This window comes from Misgurnus anguillicaudatus, chromosome 25 (assembly GCF_027580225.2).
Source record: "Misgurnus anguillicaudatus chromosome 25, ASM2758022v2, whole genome shotgun sequence".
Taxonomy (NCBI): Eukaryota; Metazoa; Chordata; class Actinopteri; order Cypriniformes; family Cobitidae; genus Misgurnus; species Misgurnus anguillicaudatus.
The window spans coordinates 6,251,645-6,277,124 of record NC_073361.2 but is presented as its reverse complement, the minus strand read 5'-3'; the positions used below and the strand labels follow the sequence as shown (position 1 = coordinate 6,277,124).

At 37.7% G+C, this 25,480-nt stretch overlaps 1 protein-coding gene across 1 annotated transcript in view; it reads left to right on the top strand.

Moving 5' to 3' along the window:
* The window catches only part of trpc1 (transient receptor potential cation channel, subfamily C, member 1), a 34,118-nt gene that overhangs the window by 783 nt on the left and 7,855 nt on the right, over positions 1-25,480 (top strand). Inside the window, exons 2-10 of the mRNA XM_073864195.1 lie at positions 256-364; positions 1,681-1,835; positions 1,929-2,030; positions 3,566-3,768; positions 4,969-5,100; positions 5,545-5,740; positions 5,949-6,285; positions 11,656-11,795; positions 13,150-13,302. Coding sequence (XP_073720296.1) covers positions 256-364; positions 1,681-1,835; positions 1,929-2,030; positions 3,566-3,768; positions 4,969-5,100; positions 5,545-5,740; positions 5,949-6,285; positions 11,656-11,795; positions 13,150-13,302 — 1,527 coding nt within the window. The remainder of the gene's footprint in view (positions 1-255; positions 365-1,680; positions 1,836-1,928; positions 2,031-3,565; positions 3,769-4,968; positions 5,101-5,544; positions 5,741-5,948; positions 6,286-11,655; positions 11,796-13,149; positions 13,303-25,480) is intronic.

The following is a 25,480-nucleotide window of genomic DNA, read 5'->3' as shown; positions in this document are numbered from 1 at the left end:
CTGAATAACACTTTTCGCTTTCGAGTCCCGGATGTTATCCGGATGATAAAGGAATCAACCTCTGTCATTTATAGTCGAGGCCTCATCATAGAGCTTAACATCCTTTACATCAGGATTGATCGGCGATTGTATTATACACTTCGTACTGGGATTTAGGTGGTTTCATGCGTATAAAGGTGTAAGGATTTGTTCAGTGGGATGCACATCAGTGCTTTGCCGTATTCTCTCTCTGTTATAATGGCTGCTCTTTATCAGGGCACGGACTCGTCCTCTCCGGATAAATATCTGGCGTTAAAGGACGTCAGAGAGGTGAAGGAGGAGACCACTTTGGATGAGAAGCTCTTTCTGTTAGCCTGCGAGAAGGGTGAGCTCATGTGTCACATTACTATTGCATGTCTCCTAGCAATAATGCTGAATGTTTAGTTTATGTTTTAGCTGAATGTTAATGTTTAGTTTAATATAATAATCATTTTTAAATATTTTTTTCAGACTTTTGCTTTATTGTCAAATGTGATCTTGGGAAAATATGGTATTCAAGAAGTAATATAGATTTTTACTTTACCTTTAATCTTGAACAACTTACCGTAGGCCTGTTGTTAAAATAGTGACAGAAAACATTTCAAAATATTGCATCTGTATAGATTATATGTATGTTTTAGTCAAATTTACAGCTAGTTAGTTGACATTACAACATTTAGTTGACATATCAGTGTAACTGTCTAATTATTTATACTGTATAATATATTATTTGAGGGACTGGAATATTAAAAGATGACTTTTAAAGTAAACTGCATTAAAAATTGTTTGATTGGTTTATTTATATAGCACATTTAAAAACAACCTAAGTGCTATAAATTGATTCACAAAACAACAATTTAAAATGTATAAAATTTCAAAAGAAGGTCAAATGAATGGAGCAACGCTTATTTAGCCATTGACACTCGCTTTAGTACACAGCAAAATCACCAGTGTTAAATGTACACTGCTGGTGTATATATAGGTATCATCAGGTCTGGTGGTACTCCTATAAACACCAGCAGTGTACTTTTAACACTAGTGATTTTGCTGTGTATGAGGTGAGATGATAAAACATGCCTAAAATAGGCTTACACTTTCTTTTATATACTACATTTAGTACACAACGCAAGCCATTAAAAATACAAGGATTTTATTGCAATACATACTGCATAATAACTTCAGGAATCTGTAAACAAATAATACTAGACTTTATTTAATATTAACTTAACTGAATCATATTTGCAATAACTTTAAATCATCTATGAATCTAAGACCCTTCAGCGTTACTGTATTTCATTAAACTACAGTTCATAGTAACCCTTATAATAATGAATTGTACTTTACAATGGTTACATTGTGCAGGCAGGAGTCATTTAGAAGACATTCTTACCATATAAAGTCATTCTTAACATGACTCAGAGAGGAATATCTCTCCTTTAAGGGCTCTGTTTTTCCATTACAGACCCTTGACTGCAGTGTTGTCTTAGTGATAACCTATTTAGGTGAATTGTATACATTTACGCATTTAGCAGACGTGACTTACAATGCATTCAAGCTGTTCATTTTATCAGTTTGTGTATCTCTGGGAATCAAACCCTTGTAGTGTAATGCTGTGTACACTTTGACTGTACTGATGTATTGTCGCCTGACTGTATTTTTCAGGTGATTACTATATGGTAAAGAAGCTTCTTGAGGAGAAACGACAAGGTGACTTAAACATTAACTGTGTGGATGTGCTGGGGAGAGATGCTGTCACCATTGTAATTGAAAATGAGAATCTGGACATTTTGCAGTTGCTCTTAGACCATGGCTGCCAGGTAAGCATACACCCATGTACTCAAATATTACATAACATTGGATAAAACCAGTCTGTTTATCTGAGATGCGTGTGTGTGCATGTGTTTGAGCAGGCCACAGACGCATTATTAGTGGCTATTGATGCAGAAGTTGTAGGAGCTGTTGATATCCTGCTGAACCATCGGCCTAGACGTTCTTCGAAGCCTTCCATGGCGGTTAGTCTCTTTGACATTTTTTCCTCCATAGTTTAGTGTTGTCAAACAAGTACAATATAACCACAATGAATACATTTCTTTGTACCCACCTATATTACTTCATATACTAGTGTTGTAGTTCTCGAGACCGGTCTCGGTTAAGATTGGTCTCAAGACCACTTTTTAAAGGTCTTGGTCTTGTCTTGGAATCGACCGCATTTGTACTCGGTCTCGTCTCGGTCTCAGACAAAGAGGACTCAGAATTTTATTTCAAGACCGGTCAAGACCACAACTGATGGCACATCACAAATTTATTTTTTATCACTAATTTTATGCAGTTTATTCAGGTTTAGCATATGATGTTGGCATTGTTTAAGCATTGTTTAAGTTCCTCCCAATGACAATTTTTTAAATTTTATTACTAAAAACACCTGCGTTGTGTTAAGTGGATGGCAAGTCATGGAAAGACAATTCAGAATAAATGGTTAAGTTGATTTCAGTTTGTTCACTTGCTTACAGACAAAGATAAATTCCCACATATCTGCAATGCCTTTGAGTATTTTATCAACTTCTCTGATGGCACACGCACGCACGCACACACAGACAAGAATTGCCTAATCATATGCATATTCCACATTTTATCATAAGTGTTTTAATGCAGTGACTTGCAATAGTCTTGGTCTTGACTTGGTCTCGGCCTGTATTGGTCTTGACTCGGTCTCGACCCTTTAAAGTCTTGGTCTTGTCTCGGTCTCGGCCTGTCTTGGTCTCGGTTTAGGTGGCCTTGACTACAACACTATCATATACTACATATTACTTATTTCACTGTTTCCCCCCTACCATAATAGTCATGTAGGAATGTACAGACATAGTTTCAATTTAATAGCATAAAGAAATTACTGTCACAGAAAAAACTTTTAGACATGCTATCATGATCATAGATATGTATATAAAGGCTAGATGGCTCGTCCGCGCTGCTGGCCAATTGAGTGCAACGTCCGCATTTTGGCGGCCATCTTACGACAGGGCGCTCGCTCACTCGTAGCATTGAGTTTTAATGATGCAGGTACTTTTAAATGACCATAACTTGCTTAATTTTTTACCGATTTTCAAACGGTTTCGTTTGTTATAAACGTCAAAGATGTACCTATGACACTGCATACATATACTAAAAATAAAAAATAAATTCATGAAACATGTTAAAGCATCCAGAATTATAGCCACGTTAATAACGTTTGTAAAAACCCAAAGCGTTTGAAAATCGGTAGAAAATTGAGCAAGTTATGGTCATTTAAAAGTACCTGCACCATTAAACTCAATGCTACGAGTGAGCGAGCGCCCTGTCGTAAGATGGCCGCCAGGTGATGCCGTTAGGGACTCCGCCTTGAGCCATCTAGCCTTTATATACATATCTATGATCATGATGTTCAAAGATGAGTTTAAGTGATAAAATTCAAATTAAAGGTGGACTTTAAAGAAAGAATGCATGTTGAATTAGATGTTAGTTATCCTTAAAACTGAATTCATGTTACTAAATCAGATCTTTTTGTTTCTAGAAATTGATGCAGCGCATCCAGAACCCGGAGTATTCTACTACCATGGATGTCGCTCCAGTCATTCTTGCAGCCCACAGAAACAATTATGAGATTCTGACCATGCTATTAAAACAGGACATCTCGCTTCCCCGACCCCACGCTGTTGGTTGCGAGTGCACCCTCTGTAATGCCAAGAACAAGAAGGACAGTCTTCGTCACTCAAGGCAACCATTTTTTCTGACCAAATCTTTTAGTAAATGTTATGTTTATTGTCTTATTTGACTTATAATTACCTTAGTTTATTGGCAAGTTTTGGACAAAGGTTCTCTTTCTGTCACTTAACTTTGTGTCGATGTAGGGACACTAGGGATTCGACCTTGGGGGACCAATAACATGGCATTCTTTTGAAAATGTGCCAATTAAAATTGTAGAGTGGAATTTGCAAGTTCTGCCCAATATGTGCTGGTATACAGTGTAGAGGACTTTTACTATTACCCTTGCGGCTGTGGCTTGGATCTGCGGCCTCTTTTTGTTCCATCGCACAGAAAGGCCCCTGGGTACTTCTGGCAGCTAAAATTGCAAATGTTCTGAGGTTGGTACACCACAGTTTGTATCTTTATCAAAATGCATCCTTTTAATGCTTGTTCAGCTCAAGTGCGGCAATGCAGTCTGAGGCGAAACCAAAGTATTGACTCATTTTCCCTCCTCTAAGCACTGTAGACATTTACTCCCTCAGCATGGATGTAACCCTCTTTCACTAAAGGATGTAATGTCCCCTCGCCACCGTTGCTGTACCACTGCTGAGCGGCAGGTCTCTTTGGCTTAACCCCTCAGCGAAAACGTAATGATCAAGTGGTGAGTCTGCAAGCCCTTGCTCTGGAGGATGACCCAGCCCTTTTTTTGCTGTGTTTGGTGTGTGTTTCACACATCTATTCAGACAGCACTTTGAGCTATAGATGCTATGAACAGTGCTTTATCTGCTTTGGAGGATAACAGAAGGGAGAGGTTTTCTCCAAGCAAAGTCTAGCCCACTGGGTTGTGGATGCCATTTCATTAGCTTACTGATCACAAAATGTGCCTTGAGGGGGTCAGAGCACCTTCCACCTTGGGCACCTCTTGGCAGGTGCAGGCTGGGCAACAATTAACCTTTTGAAAGATTTTACAATCTCAGGGTAAAAGGGTGATTTTGTCCAAAGTTGTATCAGGTCCTGATGGTTGACTCAGTGCTCGTTTTAAAAAACAAACTTTGATTTATCTTTTAAGGTCAGACCCCTAGCTTAAAATTAATAAGGTTAAATGTATTAATCATACACTGACCCGCATGTAAATCTTATAATAAAGTGTTTTCTTACCATCTGGTTAATTTATGTAAAACATCATGTGCAAGGCAGGTTTTTATATTTATTCATTTGTGTGTCATGCAGGTTTCGTCTAGATATCTACCGGTGCCTTGCCAGCCCATCTTTGATCATGCTTACAGAAGAAGACCCCATTCTCAGAGCATTTGAGCTCAGTGCTGACCTGAAAGAGCTAAGCCTGGTGGAAGTGGAGTTTCGGTAATGACAGAGTTAGTGATGGATAAAAGTCCTACAGGGATTTCAGCTAAATTTAATCTCATAATGTTATTACTTTCCTCTCATAATTTTGACTTTATCCTCAAAATGAAAAAGTTCCTGAAATTGAGATTTTTTAAATATTACACTTAAACACAAAATACCCAGAAGAGCGCCAACATTTTTGGACCCTTTCTACAGCTTAGAGAAACAGGCCCACATACCTTTTCTAGGTAGTACAACACTACAAAGTACCCCAAGTTAAACAATTACTATTTTAATAAGACTTCACTCCTGTGATGGATGACCACCAGTTTGAGGTGTATCCCTGCCCTCAGCTTGAGATAGATAGAATAGGATCCCCTTTTTCAATTCTTGTTTTACAGAAATAGGGTAGTAAGTTAGCTTTTAATGGTTATTCTGGGTTTAATTCTGTTTGTATTAAAGGAATGATTATGAAGAGCTTGCTAAACAGTGCAAGATGTTTGCCACAGACCTGTTGGCTCAGGCCCGTAACTCTCGTGAGCTGGAGGTCATACTAAACCACACGTCCAATGAGGACCACATCAACAAAAGAGGCCTGCTTGAGGAGCGCATGAATCTCAGTCGACTCAAACTGGCCATCAAATACAACCAAAAGGAGGTAAATAAGGATGTTTTTAATGGCTAATACTGATATCTGAAGAGTAGGTTGATATTATGGCATTACATATAGAACACAACGTAATGACAGTGAATGTGAAGTAAACAAAATTTAATTTAAAATGAAGTTTAAATACTTTGAAACCAGTTTGTTTCATGTGTTGTTATTTGTTCTCTTATGTGTTTTTTCTTTGATCGAACCTTTATAGTTTGTGGCCCAATCCAACTGTCAGCAGTTTCTGAACACAGTGTGGTTTGGAGAGATGGCAAGCTATCGACGCAAGCACACATGCTTGAAGATCCTGTCTGTTTTGAGTGTTGCACTGCTGTGGCCGCTGCTGTCCGTCTGCTACCTGCTGGGACCTCGATCTCGTGTTGGCCATGTCATCCACACACCGTTTGTCAAATTCATCATCCATAGCGCCTCCTACTTTACCTTTCTGCTGCTTCTAAACTTGTACTCGCTGGTCTACAATGAGGGTAAAAAGAATACCATGGGTCCTGCTTTAGAACTGATTGACTACCTTCTTATCCTCTGGATCATTGGTAAGTGAAGCAACGTAATTACCAATGTATGGTAGCCCATTTGACAAATGCATTTAACCCATATAGTGAGTAGTGAACACATGCACTGAAAGTACACACAACCCTGGAGCAGCAGGGCAGCTATCACCCCCAGCTCTGTGTCAGTAAAGGTAGAATTATAGTTCTGCGTGGCATCTATGTCGAGTTGTTAAATATCGCTGTTCAACATATTGTTTATCTTTGTTTTTACCATCGTGGTATGACACAGCACATTATTTAAAATAAAGAAAATAACATTTTGATGTATCTGATATATTGCAATATATTAAAGGCAGGGTATCTTATTTGATCCAGAAACATGCTGGTTAAAAGTCTCCTCGCATTTTGATAGCAATCACTATGTTAAGTTGTTTAAATGTATTTGTAGAAATGTGTGTCGTGTGAAAGGCGTAGGACCAAAAAAATTTCAATCAATCATAGATCTCAGTCCGAACGGACGTTGCCTTTTTTGTCCCTCATCCATAAGCGTAAGCGTAATTTGAATGCCACCACGCAACTTTTTTACGCAGACACTATACGTCATCAGCGCATTCACGTGTGCTCACATCCCGTCTGTAAACAGAGGGAGAATGGCAAACTTTCTTGCTGAATTGACAACCTGCACAGGAGCCACAAAACGAAAGACATGTTTTATAACAACAGCAGCAAAAGCCTGGATTAGCAAATAGCAAAAAACATTAACATCCATAACTTTACTGCTTTACCACGAGATGCAAACGGCTGCAGGAGGCAAAGGGTCTGAAAGGGTCGTTGCACTGTTTATTTTGGTAAGGTAGGTACGCGATATGTTTGTATGTAGATGGATTCAGATATTCGACTTTTATGAAACATTATGATGCTTATGAAATTTGTGTTCGTTTACGGATTAGCGTAACAATATAGTTACTACATCTACACAACCAAAAGTGTGCTTTAACTAATTCTGATGTAAACCAGTTGTTTATGTTGGTTATTTTGGTAATGTTATTCACTTTGTACTGCAAAGTTTTCTCACTGGTGAATAAGACATGAGATGTGACCGTCTGATCTGTGCATGTTCATGTGTTTTGAAAGAGGCGTGACTTTGTGGGATCGTGATTTTATTGCTTGTTGGCTACCGTTAGCATTTTTCAAAATGTGATACCCTACCTTTAACATGTGGCTTTAAGATATGTTTCAACACATTAGATTTCTGTGTGGGCTTAACTGTAGAATGATGGAAAGAATAACCTCATTTACTGTACGACTAATATGACATTGACAACTATTATAAATGTATGTTTCAGAAGTCATTTGGGTCATTCAGGAATCTAATTAAATAACTGAGGACGTGCTTTATTCCTGATAAGGGTTTCAAAGTTGGAGTGTAAGTAGACAGAGCTAGTGATGGGCGAGACCAGTTATTTTCTTGTCGATCCGATACCAAGTACTTTTAAAACAAGTATCACCGATACCAATACCGATTCCGATACGTCTATGAAATTTTTTTATCTATGTATTAAAGTTTATTAAAGTGCACTGAAAATCAAACCAGGGATGACAGTGAGGCTGCACTTCGTCGTGCTCTCTAAGATATTTTGCTTTTTGATGCTTTGTCATATTTGTGGTATTACCAAAATGGCGTATTTTTTTGTTGTTCAATGTCACACGAGGCTTCGCATTATTAACTGACCGCAACAATGCACTTAAACCCATTTTTAAACCTGCTTGCACTGTGTGTTGGTAGTGACTGAGCGAATGAACACAACGGAAGGAGATGGGACTGAATGAGCGAACGCGGTGATACAGCGGAAGAAGATATAGTTCCCACTGACGTTACGATTTAAGTGTATTTATATACAAAACGGCGTCCAACTATTACTTAAAATTCTAAAATCACTTGTTAAAAACAAACAAACAAATAGAATCGATACTTGTACTTGAGAATCAATCCTTTTGATACCAAGGCAGGATCGGAAATATTGATAATTTAGGATTGATCCGCCCATCACTAAGAGCTACCCTAAGATCATGCTGTCAATGTCTGACTTGCTTGCTTGCTTTAAATTAAGCTGCACCAAAGATGAAAAGCCACTTTCGCATAGATCTGTTGTGCTGAACAGCAGGATGATTTTGATCGCAGTAATCACACCATCCAAATCAAAATAGTCACACCAGTTGAGAAAACACTACTGAGGATTTAATTATATAATTTTAATATAGTCAGTCGTGAACTAAAGTGGGCCGTCTAAGGCATGAAACTCCAGGGCTAACAATGAGTCTCACTCCGGTCCTGGAGTCAGTGGGAAAAAGCGACAAGGTGCAGCTGGAGTCCTGAGACAGAGGCGGGATGATGACTCACCAACGGGGAGCCGGAGAGCCTGGGAGTCTTGGCAGAGCTGATGGGATGATGGGCAATAATGGAGACGATGGAGTACAGAGCCGAAGTAAAGGGTCGGAGGGCCAAGGTGGACCCTGGGTCTCAGAGGCCAGAGGCGAAGACATGGGAAACACCAACACCGAGGTAGCTGGCAGCTGGAGAACCCGAGGATCAACCGACCCAATGGTCAGAGCAAGCTGAAGGAGTAGGGGAGAGTGGGTGGCTGGCAAGGGTTCTCTGAGGTGATGTGTTTTTTGGTGAAGGAGAGCTGGACAGGACCAGCGAAGATAAAGGAAAGTTGGACGAGACCAGCGTAGATGAAGAAGAGCTGGGTGGGACCAGCGGAAGGGGGTGGGTGGCTGGCAAGGGTTCTCTGGGGTGATTGGTGATGTGTTTTTTGGCAAAGGAGAGCTGGACCGGATCAGCGGAGATGAGGGAAAGCTGGACGGGACCAGCGGAGATGAAGAAGAGCTGGACAGGACCAGCAGAGATGAAGAAGAGCTGGATGGGACCAGCGGAGGGGGCAGACAGCAAACAACATCTTCTGGAGACCCAAATAGGTCAAAGTCCAACAGCAACTAACCTTCAGCGCTAGCAGTATAGGCGGGACTATTATCTAATTCCACCAGCTCTTTCACGGCATTGCACAGTTAAGCCGGCTTACACACCTGGTCAGGTGTTCTGAGAGGCTCGGGCTCTATAGTCAATGCAGGCTCTTTATGCCGGGGATATCAATATGTACGACGAGGAGACTACACTAAACACGAACACTGAGACAAAAGAAACACTAAATACAAACATCGTAAGCTGTATTAGTCCAATCTTATGTTACTTATGTTACTTTTTGGCATTCAGCACCAGCGCTTTATATTGTGAAGGATTGAGGTCCTTATACATCACAAGCATCTGTCAATCAAAACAGCCAAAAAGAGTGCTTTTAGAGGCAGATCATTCGTAACATCACATTCTGATTAATCATACACATTACTAAAAGGAATGTCTATTAGACCAGTGGTTTTCAATTCCAGTCTTCGGCCCCCCCTCCCAGAACATTTTAGATGTCTCCATATATAAAACACCTGATTCCGATCATCAGCTTGTTAGTGTGTTAATTAAGGAGCCGATGAGTGAAATCAGGTGTTTCATATAAGGAGACATCTAAAACATTCTGGGAGGGGGGCCCGAGGACTGGAATTGAAAACCACTGTATTAGACAATAAAAGATGAATATTGATTTCATGTCAACCTTATTTCATATAGATAAATACATCAGGGGAGTATAATATATATGAAGTCAAATGTATAATGACAGTAAATGCACTGGTGCTCTCCCTCAATTAATACATTTAGATCCTCATGCAAGTCCATTAGCATGACTGATCAATTACACAGATAATGTATATTGCAGCGGAAGTGGGAAACACAACTAAGTTCGTGTTGTGTTTAGAGCACATTGGGGCAATACCACAATGTTAATACCACTGCGTGTGTGTGTGGGTGTGCGTGCGCGCATGCAGGTGTTCTTATGAGCAAACACTAACAAAAAGAACTAACAAAAGAACAATGCTATTGCCGATATGATGTTTATTCATGCATGCTATATACACTCATCTAACGGATAATTAGAAACACCTATTCAATTTCTCAATAATGCAATTATCTAATCAACCAATCACATGGCAGTTGCTTCAATGCATTTAGGGGTGTGCTCCTGGTCAAGACAATCTCCTGAACTCTAAACTGAATGTCAGAATGGGAAAGAAAGGTGATTTAAGCAATTTTGAGCAGGGCATGGTTGTTGGTGCCAGAAGGGCCGGTCTGAGTATTTCACAATCTGCTCAGTTACTGGGATTTTCATGCACAACCATTTCTAGGGTTTACAAAGAAAGGGAAAAACATCCAGTCTGAGGCAGTCCTGTGAGTGAAAATGTCTTGTTGATTCTAGAGGCCGACTGTTTCAAGCTGATAGAAGAGCAACTTTGACTGAAATAACCAATCGTTACAACCGATGTATGCAGCAAAGCATTTGTGAAGCCACAACACGCACAACCTTGGGCTACAACAGCAGAAGACCCCACCGGGTACCACTCATCTCCACCACAAATAGGAAAAAGAGGCTACAATTTTCGTGAGCCCACCAAAATTGGACAGTTGAAGACTGGAAAAATGTTGCCTGGTCTGATGAGTCTTGATTTCTGTTGAGACATTCAGATGGTATAGTCAGAATTTGGCGATAAACAGATCATGGATCAATCATGCCTTGATACCACTGTGAAGGCTGGTGGTGTAATGGTGTGGGGCATTGGTTCTGACCCTTTATGACCACCATGTACCCACCCTCTGATGGCTACTTCCAGCATGTCACAAAGTCACCAGATCTCAACCCAATAGAGCATCTTTGGGATGTGGTGAAACGGGAGCTGTATGTCAAAATAGTACAATATTATCCTACTTAAATGTATGTGACATCAAATAAACATAGGTCAAATGTAATCTAAATGTAATCAAAAAGTACTCAGGATTATCGAATAATAGGTTGCTATTGAACATCACACCTAGGTTCTTGACAGTGAAAGACAGCACAACCGTGCTGTATTAAATAGGAAATAAATATAAAATAATAATTGTTATTTCAAACTTCATGGGCCAAAATAGGAATATGTATATGTGTGAATGATAAGTGTGGCATCTTTATTATTAATATCTTCCACATTAAAATTATATGGCAAGTTGCAACACTGCTCGGCACCTGTAATCAACCAAATTTTGCTTTTATGTATCACTTATAATTCAACAGTCCTGCTCTCTAGTTAGCATGTTTACAAAATCTTTACTATATCTCTAAATGGTTCTGTATAGTACATACCATTATACAACCTTGACAGTTCCATGATTTTAACCAGATAATTAACCAAGAAAGATTAAATACAGATAGTAAGAAATTTCAATCCTGCTGCTTGAACATTTATTTTTGCAAATTCCTGTATCTGCAGGCATGGTGTGGTCAGATGTGAAACGTCTATGGTATGAGGGATTGGAGGATTTCCTTGAAGAGTCCCGAAACCAGCTGAGTTTCGTCATGAATTCCCTTTATTTGGCCACCTTCGCTCTGAAAGTGGTGGCTCACAGCCAGGTATCCACCTTTATCATCATTCCCAGACAGGGCTTATCCTAGTCCCAGACTAAAATGCACTGTGACCCTTTTTTGTAAAACCCAGACTAAAGTCTTAATCTAATTATGAGATTATGAGCATCAAAGTTTGATATATAATTTATTGATTTGAGTATCAAGATTTGACATTACTCGATCAATATTAAATGATTTTATGCAATAAACAGAAAGAAGAGGAAAATAATGCCTAGGTCTTCACATGAAGGCAGTGTCACATTTGAGCTTGTTCTGCTTACAGTGTTTGAAGCTGGGTTCAGAAAGTAAGAAAACATTTCCAGACCTGGAAAAGTCAATAAAATTTCCAAATTGTATACATTTGAATAGTTATGATCATCTAAAGCAGTAATTCTCAAATTGTGGTCCGCGGACCACTAGTGGTCTGCCAAACCCCCCCAGTGGTCCGCCAAAAGATGACCTAAACTAGGCAAGTGTTTATACAATCGTCACTTATTTAAGTCGATTTTTAATGCACTTGCGAAACTGTGATATCAGTTCTTGCCATTCTGTTTTAATAACGTAAAAATGGATCGGTGGCTAGACCAAAGAGGAGTCAAAAGAAAAGATCAAACATCAACTGAAAGCACCTAAAATCCACAGATCTATTAGTTTTGTAATGTAGTTTTTGTTTCATGTGTAAAATCCCTGTAATTTCAGTGATTTTGGACATTAAGGGAAACATTTTTTCAGTATTTTATTGTTACCTTAGTTACAACCATAGACTTCATATATCCACCACCTCAGTTTTAAACTAATGGCTCTTTGGAATGACATTAAGTGGGACCTAGGCTGTTATAGTATGTTTAATTGCAGTTTTTTTCACATGTGCAGTTTGTTGTTCATATTAAGCTGCAACTCATTTCACATTTACTTTTTCAAATAAAATAAAATTCATATAATAACTTCTGAACATAGCATTGCATTTGTTTTTTAAAAATTAGTTTTGGACTTGAAACAGTTTAGCTTATCCTTCCTATTTTGTTGTTTTTTGGGGGCGTGTTAGAGTGGGATTCTGTTAGGTGGTCCTCAGAAAAAAAATGGAAGATAAAGTGGGCTGAAAAAGTTTGACAAACACTGATCTAAAGGTTCATATTTTAGAAATTGCTGTTTTTGAGAGCAGTCTGGAAATGGAAATGAATTTGTCAAAAGATCAAAATCTCTGCAATAGATTATAGCAGTGTGTAATAGTGTTAATACATGCATGCATTAGGTTATATGGGTGCAAAAATATATGCAGTATATATGTATAAATTATAGTTCATATGATGACCGAAACAACTATGCATACTAACGTCAGAGTTTCCTCTGTTTTCTTTAGTTTAAGAATAAAGAAGAGACGGAGAGAAAAAACTGGGATGCGTTCCATCCGATCCTCGTCGCTGAAGGCCTTTTTGCTTTTGCCAATGTTCTGAGTTATCTGCGTCTCTTCTTCATGTACACCACCAGCTCCATCTTGGGGCCGTTACAGATAATCACCACAGTCTCTAACTACAGTTGTTTTTACCCATTTACTGGCAGAGCCTTCAGAGTCTTTATCCAGTGTCTATACAGAAGCAGTTTTTTTCCAGTGTTGATTATGTCATGCCTTGCGGCCCAAGTGTTATCACACAATTACAATCATTTATGTCTGTTAAATGAGGGCTGGCAGTGTGTCCATTTCCCCTCATAGTTTCCTTTGGCTCTGCCAGTTTTCTATTATGTGTGTTTGATCCCACGTCTGCCACGTGTCTTTCCTCATTATGGGGATTTATTTCTGAAAATGTGTCATTGAGGGTGTGGGGCTGAATTTCTCGGACATGGTTTTGCAATGCAGGATATTTTCATTAAAATGGTTCCAACCAATTAAGCAATTTCCCCGAATTTGTCATTGACTGTGATAAATTATAGACAGATTAACTTGTATATTGAAAACGTTATCATCCTGTATTCCCTGTGTGAACATCTCCCTGCTCTCTCGCTGTGCTCTTAGGCTGACTTCAGTCTTTGGCACAGCTGCATGGAAAAGTAATCATCCCATGAACTGTGGTCGAAATGATGCATATGTCCCCCTACACACAAACAGACACTAGTTTTCTAGACTCTATTACTAGTTATTTCAGTCTGCGTTTTTTGTGGTTGCTATGTCATTACCTCTTCCAGTCAAACACGCTGTATGATGTACAGATTCAGACATTACAAGGAACTTACTCAGTATTCATACAGCAGACAGCATTTACTCTCTGGGGGTAGTCAGAGGACCACATAGTCAGACGTTTACTCCCTTCTGCTTCACTGTTTGCCAAAGAATGTCTAGTAAATCACTTAGATAAGTTTTAAAGTGAGAAAAACTAAATCACTTCTGGTTGAACATTCGTGGATGTATTTCACTACAGTATGTGAGTCATTGTACAGAAAAGGTGGAATTTGGGTGATGGAAATTTGCTTAAATGAACTTCTTTCAACATACCCAAAACGTCTTTAATAGCATTAATTAACTTGTCAAATCTATTAATCCGCAAAACAGGGAGCTTAATCTATTTTTAACTTTTTAATACATTTTAATAAAGAATCCATGAGTCATTTATTTGTCATTGGTGTTACCTGTGATTTAAACAACATTAATGTTGATACTAAATATTTTTCTCATTACAGCTTGTGTATTTAGTTAAAGGTTGAGTAGAGGAATGATAACAGCAAGAAAAATAATTGATTATTAATATTTGTTTAATGAAATTCTTCATCTTTTCCCAGCATTGTATGAAATTATTTGATTCTCAGTTTGACTATTTCTTTAAAACCAACAAAAACATAATATAAAAATATTCAACCAAAAATGCTTTGATGCAAAGACTGAAATATCAACAATGTCTTACATCCCATATCAACAACAAAATATTACTAGAAAGTATAAGAAAATACATTCATAACACCAAAACGTGGTTTAACACCAATGACACAATGTAACACTAATGACAAAATTAGAATATAATAATAGATAATGAATATGATAAAACTTATGAACTTTCATAAAATTTTCCATCTTGTTTTGTTTTTATGCTTTTATGTTGGCCAGTTAAAGGAATAGTGCTTAGGAAGTACTCATTAGAGAAGTAATACTAATGACGGTAACACCAATGATGGTAACACCAATGACAATTTACAGAAAAAAAACTAATATTTTAACAAAATGGCATGTGCCATTTCATCAGAGATGTAACAATCACATACTTATTCAGAATAATGTCTTTTTATGTAAAGATCTTAACACTCCCAGCTATAAAAAAAGAGCAACACTAATGACATCCACAAAATCTTATCTCAAAATTCTTAGATATATCATGATTTTTTAGACAAATAAGGTAAGACATCTCACAAACCTTTTGCCTTCCTCTACTGACCTCTTGACCCATTAAAAACTTTAAAGAGCTGATGCATTGTTTCAAAATAAAAGTGCTTTGGTAGTGTAACACCAATGACATAAATTTGGGGGACAAATATTTATTTGATATTATTCATATTAATAGTGTATTTTTACCATTTCAGTGTTGTAGTAAATTCATACAGGGTAAAGGTAAATGTACATTTGATTTGTTTTACAAAAAACATGGTTTTAAAGATACAGTTTGTATTATTTTTGCCGATGGATGGCGCCAGATCAAACAACAACAATGATGTTGTTTACTGACGCTCTGAAGCAGCGTGGAATTATGGGATTTGTAGTCTTTAACTCAACCGCTGATGGCCATCAATCAGACAAGAACGAGAAATCACGTTGATGGATAAGGTAATCAAGTCTTATAAATGTTGCGTTTGATGACATCGTTTATTTCATTATGTAAGTTTATATGTGATGTTCAAAACGAAATTTTCAGTCATAGATATTACAGTATTAGTCCAAATTCGATGGTTAACACAGCACAGAATTAAGTTTTCAACTTACAATCTACAATGATTTTTCACATAATGTATTGAGAGTACAAATCTTATTGTGAAGTGTCTTAAAATGACCATTTATATTGCTGTACAATACCTTTTGATGTGCATATCGTCCGCGGGAAGACGCGCTGATTACAGTAATGTTGTGATCAATATAATAGCATACGTTTTTGAAATGTTACGAATCAAAACAACTCACCCATCGCGTAAAACACAAGCAGGATCAGAATCTGGGTCTAGTTAAATGTTGTCGTGAAGCTCTCTCCATCCAGATAATGCAACAACAAATCGATCCTCTCTCGTTTTGTTCCAAACTCTTCTTGGGTCGTTTGGTTGGCCCGTACGCTAACAGGAGCTGACACAACCAGCGGCAGACGGTAAAGAGTTATCCATAAGTCCATAAGCAAGCGCATAGTTCCGCATTGTCCACGACACTGTCTGCGTCCGAAAACTCAAGGCAGTGAGGACTTGTTGCCTCGCTGCCTCATGAGGACATGACTTTGGCCTCGGAGGCCTGAAGGCCGCTCAGAGAAAGGCTTTCCGACGCACTTCAAAGGCAGCGTGTTTGAAATATGAACAGAGAGCGCCTTTGTGATAACTAATCACATATTTGAAAACTACAATACTAATTTCTCGCTAGAAATGCAACTAAAATCTAGCCTAGAAATCTAGACGCACCCTAGCGGCCGCAAAATATATTTGCTGCCAGGGTTTAGTCTAGGCACTCACAATACACTTAACAGCTCCAAAAACCAAAATTTGGTCAGGCCAATCCATCGTGTGTAGCGTCTGTGGGGCGGGCTTAACATGATGACGACAGAGCTGCCTGCGACGGTTCCTACTTGAAAACAAAGAATGGCTGCTGCTGCTGGCGAACAGCTTTCTTTTGAAGCGGCTTTGGCCGCGACTCTGGAGGACTTAGACTTATGTTTTTCTTTGAGTGAAATAACCCTACTGAAGTCCTTTTTAAGCAAGAAAGATGTGTTTGGAGTTTTGCCGACTGGTTACGGTAAAAGTTTGATATACCAATTAGCTCCACTGGTGGGGAAACGCATGGGACTCATACGTCACCTTCTTCGTTGCTCTGATTGGTCATAGCGCTATCCTATTGCGTGCAGAGGCATTTTGAGGGACAACCTTATATCCCGCCCCTTGCATTGAGCTGTTTGTGTGAAGAGTTGCCAGACCTTACATCTTGATGTAGGTCTGGCTAACCAGGCTAACTAAAATGAGTAAAATTTGAAAATATACGTTTATTTACACTAAATTTGTGCTCCAGTCGCTTCCTTGGCCGCCATTTTATTTTTTCGAGCTCGACCAGTGTTGTCATGTGGGTTACGTCAGTAAAGGCGGTGACAAAGGGTCACATGGATATTAATGTCATTGACAGGAGACTGCACTGCCCCGTGTCAATGTTTTGAAGGGAAATTTTCTCACGATTTACAAGTAGTTGAAAACATTACAGATATTGATAGTAATCAGCTGGACAAAATATATAACACTGGCCTAGTGGTTTTTGGACATTTTATTGCAAATATCTTACAAATTGCACCTTTAAATAATAAGTACACAGTTCAACTTCCATGTATGATCAAAGGCAATTTTCAGGACCAGACATTTAAAAAAAGTTTTTAAAAAAAGAAAATTAAATAAATAAACTCTCTCATCATTTTAAGGACAGTCTATATTTATTAAATATATATCATTATGGGATTATTGGGTCAAATTAAATGATTAAGGGGTCTGGAAAGCAAGGGACAAGCATTTCCACCTTTTTTGTAGAACGACCAATGTGCAGACAAGAGTTGGAATGTCAAACTGAAATTTACATACCTGTTGCAGTGTAATATGTGATAAGCCCTCAAATCTCATCCTTCTTGTGGTTGATTATAATGTCTCATCTCATTGCAATTGAACACTACATTACACTCATAATAAAATGTGGGATCAAGAAGTGAGACTTTCTACAAGCGTCTGGCTTGGTAAAACGTGCAATTGCCGACACTGATTTTATGTTGAATACTTTAAATATAGAACTACCCTTGTTTATTCTTCTCTTCACAATGGGAAGTGTTACACATGCCAGCTGATTTTGTTAATTACATAAATAAAGTTTGCACAAATAATCCTTTCTTTTTGATATTTACATCCATCACTATGGTTACAGGCGCCATGTGCAAATAGCATAGGTCTGAGGTCAGTTGCTTGTTCATACAGACAGTTTTCTATTTGTGTTTGTAAATTGCTGCCTTAACAGGATATTTCCAGGCTCACACCTGTAATGTAGTTGTCACTCCAGAAATTTTGCCATATGAATGCAGCATTAGCGGTTTTTAGCATTTTACTATGTGGTTAGTGCTGTTGGCTACTAGAGCTCAACTAAAAAACTTATTGCCAAGTATCTGCGATTTTCTGATTCCTTTCCTTTATGACTTTGGATTACTCCTTAAGGCAAATATAACACGTCTTACAAGACAATGATGTAGTAAAAAAATAAATACTTTTTCTGTTGCGTTTTGAAAGTGTTTATGTACTCGCGACAACCCTGTCAAAAATATCTGCACACGGATCTGTGAACAGAACTGAAAACTAGAGATGCACTAATATTACATTTTTCCATTGACACTGTTATGGTATGTGGTGGAGGATGACGAAAGAGTCAAAGAGTCATCCCAATTCAGGGTCTGGATCCTTTTTAAGCCATAAACTTTAAGGCAAGGCTCGATATTTGAAGGCAGTAGCCCCTAAAGGTGAACGTGATTTCACCAAGTAAGATGTGATGCTGGATCAACACCATTGTTGGGCCTGGATCAACATTTTCATTAACCAATCAGATTGCAGGATTGGATTAGTGTGTATGTTAGATTTAGGTTTAGGATTGGGTTTTAAGAAATACTCCTCAAACTATTATTTCACACTAATTTGAGGGTTTAAATATGGTTAGGGTTTGAGTTAAGGGTAGGTTGGGGTATCTTTGATTAAAACGTTGATCCAGGATCAACAAAAAATGTTGATCCAGGATCACATCTTACTTTGTGAAATCACGGCGACCAGCCTCTAAAGGCCATGAAGCGAACTGAAATGAGACGGTCTGCCCCAGTGTTTCTTAATCCTGGTCCTCGAGGCCCCCCTCCCAGAAAGTTTTAGATGTCGCCTTATTTAAAACACCTGATTCAACATGTCACGGGCCCCCGGTGGGCCAACTTGGTATTGCATATTTATAACACCAATATCCTGTTCTAAATCTATGAAATATCTTGACAATATATTATTGAAAAGCTCTAATGCTGTGTTCACACCAGCCGCGGTAGAGGTGTCAAGCGCGAGTGATTTCAATGTTAAGTCAATGTGAAGATGCGTTGATGCACGTCTGGAGGTCTCGCGGCGCAAATGAGGCGTTAAGCTCGGCACGGTAGGCAATTTTATGCATTTCTTTATTCCAATAGCATAGTCCAACCGTGTATGCACACTAAAGTTACTGTCTCTTAGTGTTTCCACTTTGGTAATTGTTTTCTATTTGAGCCTAAGCTGTGCTGACTTGAGTTAACAGTATTGAATGCTAGTGCTTTCTGTATGACTAGATGGTGTAAGCACTGAGAAATGTAGGAATTTGTGTGTAGAGTTTTGAAGTAAAAGTTCCCCAAATCTGACTCATGTGTTAAAGCAGGGGAGTAGTGTTTATAGTTCAGCAAAGTGATTGCATTTTTCTCTTCTCTTTTGATCGTCAGGATATATTGGCCATGACTGTCGACTGTTTTCAAACTATTGTACAAAGTGATAAAAAGAAAGTTTTTATCAATCGATACTAATTATTAGATGTATGGGTGTATCTCTACTAAAAACGCTGTATTATGTATACACATTCTTTTACAAAGCAGTAAATAACAAGAGGTATGTTTATTTCTAAAAGTAAACCTGGACAGTAAACTTTTGTAGAAGCGTTAATAAACTCAGTATCTTAAAGGGCCAATGTGTAGTGTCTTAAGTATTTTTTTTAGTCAAAATCAATGTCTTTACTCATGTCTTTACTCCAATAAACCAATAAGAGTCTCACCTCTCATCCTCTATAAAAGCAAGTTGCGCTGGGGCTATGTTTAATCCCTATTTAGATGACGTACTTGGTAAACTGAAAAACTAAGGAATCCCAAGTTTAAGATTAATGTTAAATAATTGTGTTGTTTTTAACTTGTATTGAAATTGTTATTTTTTTATTAAAACCTTTAAAACCTGTTTTCTTTTAGTCATGGAAGTAAAAAAGCAGGCTTTTAATTGCTTTAAATATATGGCTATCCAATGTCATCAAATAATAATTTACATGTAGAAAAGGTCTGTACTCTAAAAATACTTTATTTATAACAAACAGGAGATAAAGAATTTGCAAACAGCTCTTTGCGTGTTTCAGCACTTGGACAGCATCATCCCACCATATCCGCAGGTACAGAGTCATTATATACAATAAATCCGTGAGGTAGCATTTAAAAAAAAAACATTTAAAAATAGATGCATTTGTTTAAAGCAAAGCATTTATTTACCTACCAGGCTACAGGTGAAGCAGCTCTTTGTGCTTTCTAACGTCTCATAATTATGTACAAAAGACTCAATAATAATCTTTTACATTTCAATTCTTTAATCTTTCATATTTAAAAGCGTTTTTGTGCTGCTGTGCATTCATGTATGTGATATAAGGAAACCTGCGTTGTCATCCCGTTTATAGGCGCATATTACTAACACGCTCTTTAAATAACAAAAAACATATTGCGCCATTGACTTTAGACTTTGGAGCAGATTTTTGTTGGTCAATGGCGTAGTCTATTTTAGTTGCCCCAAAATAGCAACGCGCCAACAATGCGCCTAAACACACCTCGTTTTCAGACCAGAACGCCCATTGGCGCAAAAGGGGCGCAAATGCATTTGCTATTGGAAACTAGCAAAAGACACTTGCGTCTCGCATTGCGCCGGGTGTAAGATAGAGCCCAAGGAGATCAGTTAGTACATAACGGCTACTGTAGTTGCAACACGCATTTGGAAAAGCGAGGCGCTAGAGAGCACTATTCGTTTGAATGCAAAATACAATTTCACCACTAGATGAGGGAAAATCCTACTTACTGTCCCTTTAAGCAGCACAAACACTTAAAAAAATGCAGATGTGCATTACGTACAGTAGGTTACATGGATACAACAAAGGCGTGGTTTTAAAAACTTGCGCTTTGAAACCTGTGTTCAAAAGTTTGTGTTTCCAGGACTGCAAAACCCTCTTGTCATGTAAACTTACAGTCACAATGAATACAAACTTTATTGTGTAAACAGACCCTGATTAATAAAAAAGCTAATAGAGCAGAAAAAAGTTGCGACACCAAAGCTCCAGAATACAAGAATTTAATCATAGAAAAGTTTTGAGTACACAGGCTCTTCATTAAACTGTCTCTGAGGCTTTTCCTCTTTTTTGAATAAAACACTTAAAAACTTTCTTTCAAATCCAATGCAATCTTTTTTGGCTTCCAAAAAGCATCAATAATCAAAATCTGTAATACGTGTTAAAGAAAAAAAGACATTAAATTATGAAAGCAGTTATTTTAAAACAATTCACATTACATCTAAAGTTAGCATATTTAGAGAATTATTTTGTTTATGTTTAAGTTAAATATATTGACCATGCAATAGTTTTAAAGCAAATTGGAAAATCTGTCGGGTTGTTTGTTGTAGTTTTTTGTTTGTTCATGGTTTTCTATTTGTTTCCCTGATGTTCTACATCTCTTAAAGAATATATCTGGCAGTATACCTTGTTTTGTAAATACTAATATAACAGATTAAGAGCTTTTCATAATAGAAAGTATTCTGATGAGTGCCACATTAATGTCTATATGGCAAAAATGTAAAGCTATAAAGATAGTACAATGTGTTTTTAGTTAACATTTTGTTTATAGCTACATCTAAGGAAAGACAGTGAATGGTTTGACAGTGCCCCCTCACAAAGTTGCTTAGGGCCCCCAGAAGTCTAGGATCGTCTCTGACGGCCACACACAAGGTTAAGAGACAAAATTGCGCAACTCCCTCCAGAGTTTACACAGGACAGAAGCTTTGATCTGCGAGGGGAAAAGGGCATAGGGATGATTGCTTCCGATTATAATTCGATGTGACTCGTAGGAGCAGCACTGACTGTGGGAGTTTATTGGAAAAAATAAGAGACTTTTAGGAGTTTAGCCACATTCTTGTTTCCTCCTTTTTTCAGCTGTGCTGGGGTAGCTGTGTTTCATTATTTGTCCCTTCACCACCACCTTGCAAATTCTCACTATAAACTCTTTCTGCTCTGCTCTCATCTGGCAGAGTTGTCGAACTGCTTGTGCAATATAGGAAAGTATCATTAGATTATTTATGATGGGGGGTGCATTCCAGCAGATGTAACAATAACATAAAAATTTTAATGGTATGATAGAAAACTAATAAGTTATATATGATTTATACAGCCTTCATGGTATTTGTCGGGGGCCCCAAATTCCCCAGGGCCCTAAGCGGCTGCTTACTTCACTTATTGATTAAGTCTGCTCCTAAATTTGACAGAATGACAGCTGAGCATCATATCAGAGAGGCGGACATTTAAAATGAAAATGTGATATCCAGTCATGAAGCTACAAAGGTGAGCTGTATTATATTAGATATGAAAAAATGCCCACCAGGCAGTCGAGAGTGACAAGAAAATAAATCAGACTAAGAGGAGGGTGTGCTTACCTTTCCAAAAAATCTTGGCTGTGTTTCAGAGCAAACACACAGTACAGCACATTATGGTTCATTATGGCACATATAGAAACAGCCACTTAAAAGAGTTACTCAAGTGTATGTGTCAGTACAGGTTACCTAATATAGCTACTCATGTTCCCTGTCTATTACTGTACCGGCTTAACCAATATTTACCTGAGCTGTGCTTATCAATGGGCAGTTGTTGTCTGATTTTTCAAGTAAGTTAAATATGGCATCCCACATGTCAACATTAGGAAAAACGTGTTTAACACTAACATGTGTTGCTTTGCCAAAACATGTTTGATAATCCAAATATATGGATGTATATGTGTGGTCATCCAGCCATAAATACTGTACTGTTTGCTATTAAATGAATATTCCAGGTAAAAGATAAAATAAATATTTTGTAATTGTGTATATACATATACTTACATCCATCTTTTTGCCCATGGAGGTGTTCAGGTGCATTATTTATTGGTGTGTTGCTATAGAGTGCCGAAGTCATGACGTCACTTTGTAGGCCAACCCGGAAGTTAGCGGCGCATGGGTTCCCTCGATCGAAAAGCCATTCATTTTTCCCATAGACTTTTGGAAAATCGCAAAAAATAAGATCTGTGTTCAACAAAGAGTTATGAACCTTACACGTTTTGTCTATCAAGATAATCTTTATAAGTTAAACGAAAATGTATACATTTTGAAGCCCAAATAAAGCCGTCAGATATAAAATGCTAACGGTATGCTATAAACGGACTACAGCGCACCGGTCACGGATCAACGTCATCATCAAGCTTCCTCAAACTTTATTTAAAAAACACGCTCGTTCATTATGATCTGCGCTGTTTATGGACACTTATCCACTATTTCATGAGAAATATTGCCCATTCGTTATTTCCAAAAATGTTAGAAATTTTGTTTACGCGTGCCTCTTTGAGATTTTTTGTTAATGTTTTATTTATTTATTAGTTTATTATTTCGTTAGTTTATATAAACCTTAATATTATTTTCTTTGTGATTAAGGTTATTATGCATGATCATTGTGCCCCAAATAAACTTTAGGAGAGAGAACCACTATAAATCTGGACATAACAGTGCAGCTTAGATGCTGGTTTACTTACCGGTATTGTAAGGGCCAGCATGAGGGACAAGGTTTATCAAGTCTCATTAAGTAAAACTATGGAGAGATAGAGGAGTTAAATAAAGTGTTCTATGTATTTATAAAATAACTATACAATCTCTGAACAAACAGAACACAGTTAAATTCCAAACATTTAATATAATAGTTATATATAATTATATATGTTGAATTTAAAGAGAATTGTCCAATAGCATCAATGCTTAAATACAATATATTATAATTAAACCATACATGTTCCCTAAATAAACCATATATACTAATTTTGTTCACATTTTCTATATATTTTTACCTGGTAATCCACAAGCCCCAATGTGAGAGCCTGTGTAGTAAATCTTATCTCACATTACTGTGAGCTGACTGGTGTATAGTTACAATAGTATACAATAGTTTAACATTTAATTTTTGGTATTTGTGGTATAAGTGACTTACAGTGCATTCAAGCTATAGATATCAGTGTGTTCTCTGGGAATTAAACAAAAGTTAACAAAATGCTCCAATCACTGATCCACAGAAACATTGCAGCAAGTTTTGTAGTAAACATCTATATTTTCATAAAATAAGTAAACTGAAAACAAACTATATACTATATAATTCACATGACAAGTCTCTACAGGGAAAGAAGGTATTTTTGCAACACAATGTGAATGCCCACATGGAAAATGCAAGTGCAAGTGTGTATAGTTGTGGCGAATTTTAATCAAGGTCCTCAAGGATGATTTCTTTGGGTCTCCTCCATCCAGCAAAGTACGTAATGGAATCCTCAAAATGAGCAACATATTCACACACAGCACTGAAAGTATTCTCTATCTGGCAATCCTGTCTCCATTCGAATCACACTTGCACTCATCTGAAAGGCTGAATACCTGTCATGACAGTTACTCATTTGCCTTTGGAGTTAGTCTTTGAGATGCTGAATCTCTGTTATGGAATGCTCTAACTCAATCTCAAGCTGGATTCTTCTTCTTCGTCCAGACTCCAGCTCTTCTTTAGTTGTTCTTTAGATGGTTCATCTTCTTTGTCAGCCATAAATTGTAGCCATTTCCTCCTCTTTATAAATGGGTGGTGGAACATTTTTAGGCACATCAGCCCTATCCTGTCTCAGGGAGTATGAATGATCTTCCAAAATTTGTCCAGTGGGAACATCATTTGTGGATATAAACAAAACGGGGACATTTTATCCCCTGCATGAAAATGACAGCTGCAGATGCGAGAATGGACACTGGGCATCCGGTCAGCTCGTCTAAGGATAAATTCAAAATAAGCAGTGTTAGTTTTATGGAAGTTACACCTTTACAAATTAAAATTACAAAAATCACACTTTACTACTAAAATAACAAAGATTAATATCATTGTTATCTAATGCCTAACAAGTGCTGTTTACAAATAACTACACTCATTATTATTAGTGGGTAAAGCAAAGTTGAATAAAAGTCAATAATCCAGGTATTATTTTGAATATTTTAATTAAACACATTTCTCAAAGTAACGTTAGCCTTTAATAAAACTGCAGCGGATCTAATCTATCTATTAAACAGCAAAGTAAACAAGCTTTAAGATATTTTAAGAGAAAGACACAGGTAAGTTATTTTAGCTGTTGATTTTGTAATGAAAAACGTTTATTCTTGCTAACTTAGCCATTTTAATTCCATCTGACCGTCAAAGTATCATATCATTCGCGTGTTGAGCAATATGTACCATTAAAGTTTGGTCGTGCATGGCCACATTAAGGCAGTAAATACGGTGTTCACATGGAAATCATTGTTGTGTTAGCTTACCTTACGGCACGAACAGTCTCCGCTGGGGAACATCGGACGGTAAACGAGCATCTTTCATCGACGACTTGTGGTTGCATCTCCGGACAAAA